The 2,571-nt window shown below is 36.1% G+C and overlaps 1 protein-coding gene across 1 annotated transcript; it reads right to left on the bottom strand.

Annotated features, from left to right (window-relative positions):
- Nucleotides 1-830: 830 nt before the first annotated feature.
- Nucleotides 831-1,764, bottom strand: LOC106305403 (transcription factor ORG3-like). Its single transcript, XM_013741779.1, has 2 exons — nt 1,456-1,764; nt 831-1,244 (listed from the first exon to the last, which is right to left on the bottom strand). The coding sequence occupies exons 1-2, from the start codon at nt 1,762-1,764 to the stop codon at nt 831-833; spliced, it is 723 nt and encodes a 240-aa protein (XP_013597233.1).
- Between the last annotated feature and the right edge of the window lie 807 nt (nt 1,765-2,571).

Raw genomic sequence — 2,571 nt, 5'->3', positions numbered from 1 at the left:
GAGTTGAGTTTAGGTTAAACCAAAATGATTTGAATATTAATAACAAAACCAACTAATCTTGATCAGAATCCGAAGTAAATGTCGATAAAAATACAACTCATCAAACCCCTTGATGTGAATCTTTATTTATAACACAACGAATCTAGAAAAAATGAAATGTTAAATAGAAATATGTTACATAATTTAAATACGATAATAAGTTATAATTGTTCTTAATAATAAAAAGAATATTGTTTTGTGTAGCAAAATATTATAGGAATAAGTTTTGTGTAGCAAAATATTATAGGAATATACTATATATGTAGTAACAACTGATAACAAAATAAATAATTACTTATAATACTATAAATTACTATATAATACTAATGTTGAACAAGATATATTAACAACATTATTATATAACTCAAAATATATAATATATAATATCAAATATAAAATTATATTTAACATGTTTCTAACAAACAAAAATATATACATATAAAATAAAATAATTACATACATTTATTTTGCTTACCTAAATATTCTACGGAGGTAAAACCGTCAAACTATTGAAAACATATTAAAAGCTAAACAATTTTAAATTTGATCCATAATGAAATGAAAGACCCGCACGGACGCGCGGATCTAGATCTAGTTTAGCTTTAAAATTCATTATTTAAATTCTTAATCTTTATTCTTTCAGAAAAGGAAAAAATTCATTATTTAATAAATTTAAATTATTTACAATATGGTGCTCGTTTGCGGGGGCGTGAACCAAATGGAAATGCAACAGCCTTATATAAAAGTTTCAAAACAAGAACAAATATCATTTAAACGAGTTTCCACATTTCTCATACAAGAACAAAACTCTTTGACTTTAACTCTTCGCAAATTGGCTTGTAATTATCAATCTTGTCCACTTGAAGATGCAAAGTATAGAAGAGTCGTTCTCCGCGAGGATTTGAAGATGAAACATCCACGAGAACAAACCCATCTTCTTCTAGTCCACTCAGCACATTATATATCGAAAAATTATGATTTTTGGACGATGAGATTTGGACCATCACTTCGTTGTCTCTAAGCTCAGTCGCAAAAACGGTGGAGACATAACTAGAAACCACCTTCGGCTGCGGCATAACGTAACGTTCTCTTTGACGCGATATTCGCAACAAGAGGTTTTCCTTCTTTTGTGTTAGCTTCTTCACTTGCTCTTTCAGCTCCGGTATGTACTGCATGCTCCGCGAAATCGTCTGAGGATTACTTAGCTAATATATAAAGCAAAAAGAAAAGTAAAGGGGTTGATAACATATATTTTTCTTCTACCTAGTAACAAATCCAATAAGGCGGCCCATTTATAATTTTTTTATAGGAAACGTGGACTTCGGGTGTTTCTTAGTTGACAACTGCATTGAAATTAGAAGTTCTCCAGTTACTCCTGCACAAGTTTCAGATGACGTATAAGAGTAAGCTAATTACCCGCTCATCAGAGCCTGGAAGACATGAACGAAGAGTTGAGAACAAAGAGTTGGTTTTCTTGCGACGGTTACGCTCATTAGCATTGTGAATAAGCTTCTTGATAACGATTGAATTGTTGTCTATTCCATTTACCTCCGACGAAACAGTAACCCCTAAGCTGGTCTGACGATGAACCATTCCATACGTCTTCGGTACCTGAAAGTCAAGCAACTCTTTGCTATTGTTATCTCCGACAATGTTGTAGCTCTCGTACTCTCCCGTTGACTCCCACCCAAAGTTTGGGAACAATGGAGAGCCCAATGCACCCATTTTTGCTTGATTAAAGACAAATTTTTTTTAGCTTTTTCTGTTGAAGCTTTTTTGGTTGGTATTGTCCTGAAATATATGTGGAATATGATTGACCTGCGACACATATATATATAGAGATAGTATTAACCAACCAAACAAACAAATAAATCTATGTTGTCACATCAAAGGTAACAAACTATATTACAAGTAATTTTTAAGTGTTCTAAGACGCCGTACAGCCCGTACGACATGTAATCAGGAATCTCATTTCGCAAGCATATACGGTATCCACACGCATATCTCATTTGATAAGGTACGTAGGCCTGGTATCTGGGGCAGGTGCTTACTGATAAAAAAATACAAGTTGTATTAGTTTTCGAAAACACATGAGAACGTCAGGTGGCCTAGCGGCAGTACCGAATGTTTCTCACACACGACTACCCGAGGTCGCCAGTTCGATACTCAGGGACAGCGGGGTGGTACTGGGTTAGCTAAAAAATCCCTACGGGGATTTCTGGCGATGTGGCCTTTCGGGGTGAGTCCAGTCACTATAAAAAGTTCAACGTATACAGTTTTGAGAACGTCAGGTGGCCTAGCGGCAGTACTGAACGTTTCTCACACACGACTACCCGAGGTCGCCAGTTCGATACTCAGGGACAGCGGGGTGGTACTGGGTTAGCTAAAAAATCCCTACGGAGATTTCTGGCGAGGTGACCCTTCGGGGTGAGCCCAGTCACTATAAAAAGTTCAACCTATACAGTTTGAGAACGTCAGGTACCTAGCGGCAGTACTAAACGTTTCTCACACACGACTAACCGAGGTCGCCAG

Source organism: Brassica oleracea, chromosome C7 (genome assembly GCF_000695525.1).
Source record: "Brassica oleracea var. oleracea cultivar TO1000 chromosome C7, BOL, whole genome shotgun sequence".
In the NCBI taxonomy this organism is placed as follows: domain Eukaryota; kingdom Viridiplantae; phylum Streptophyta; class Magnoliopsida; order Brassicales; family Brassicaceae; genus Brassica; species Brassica oleracea.
Note: the sequence above shows the minus strand (reverse complement) of the source record. Positions and strands in the feature narration are given on the sequence as shown.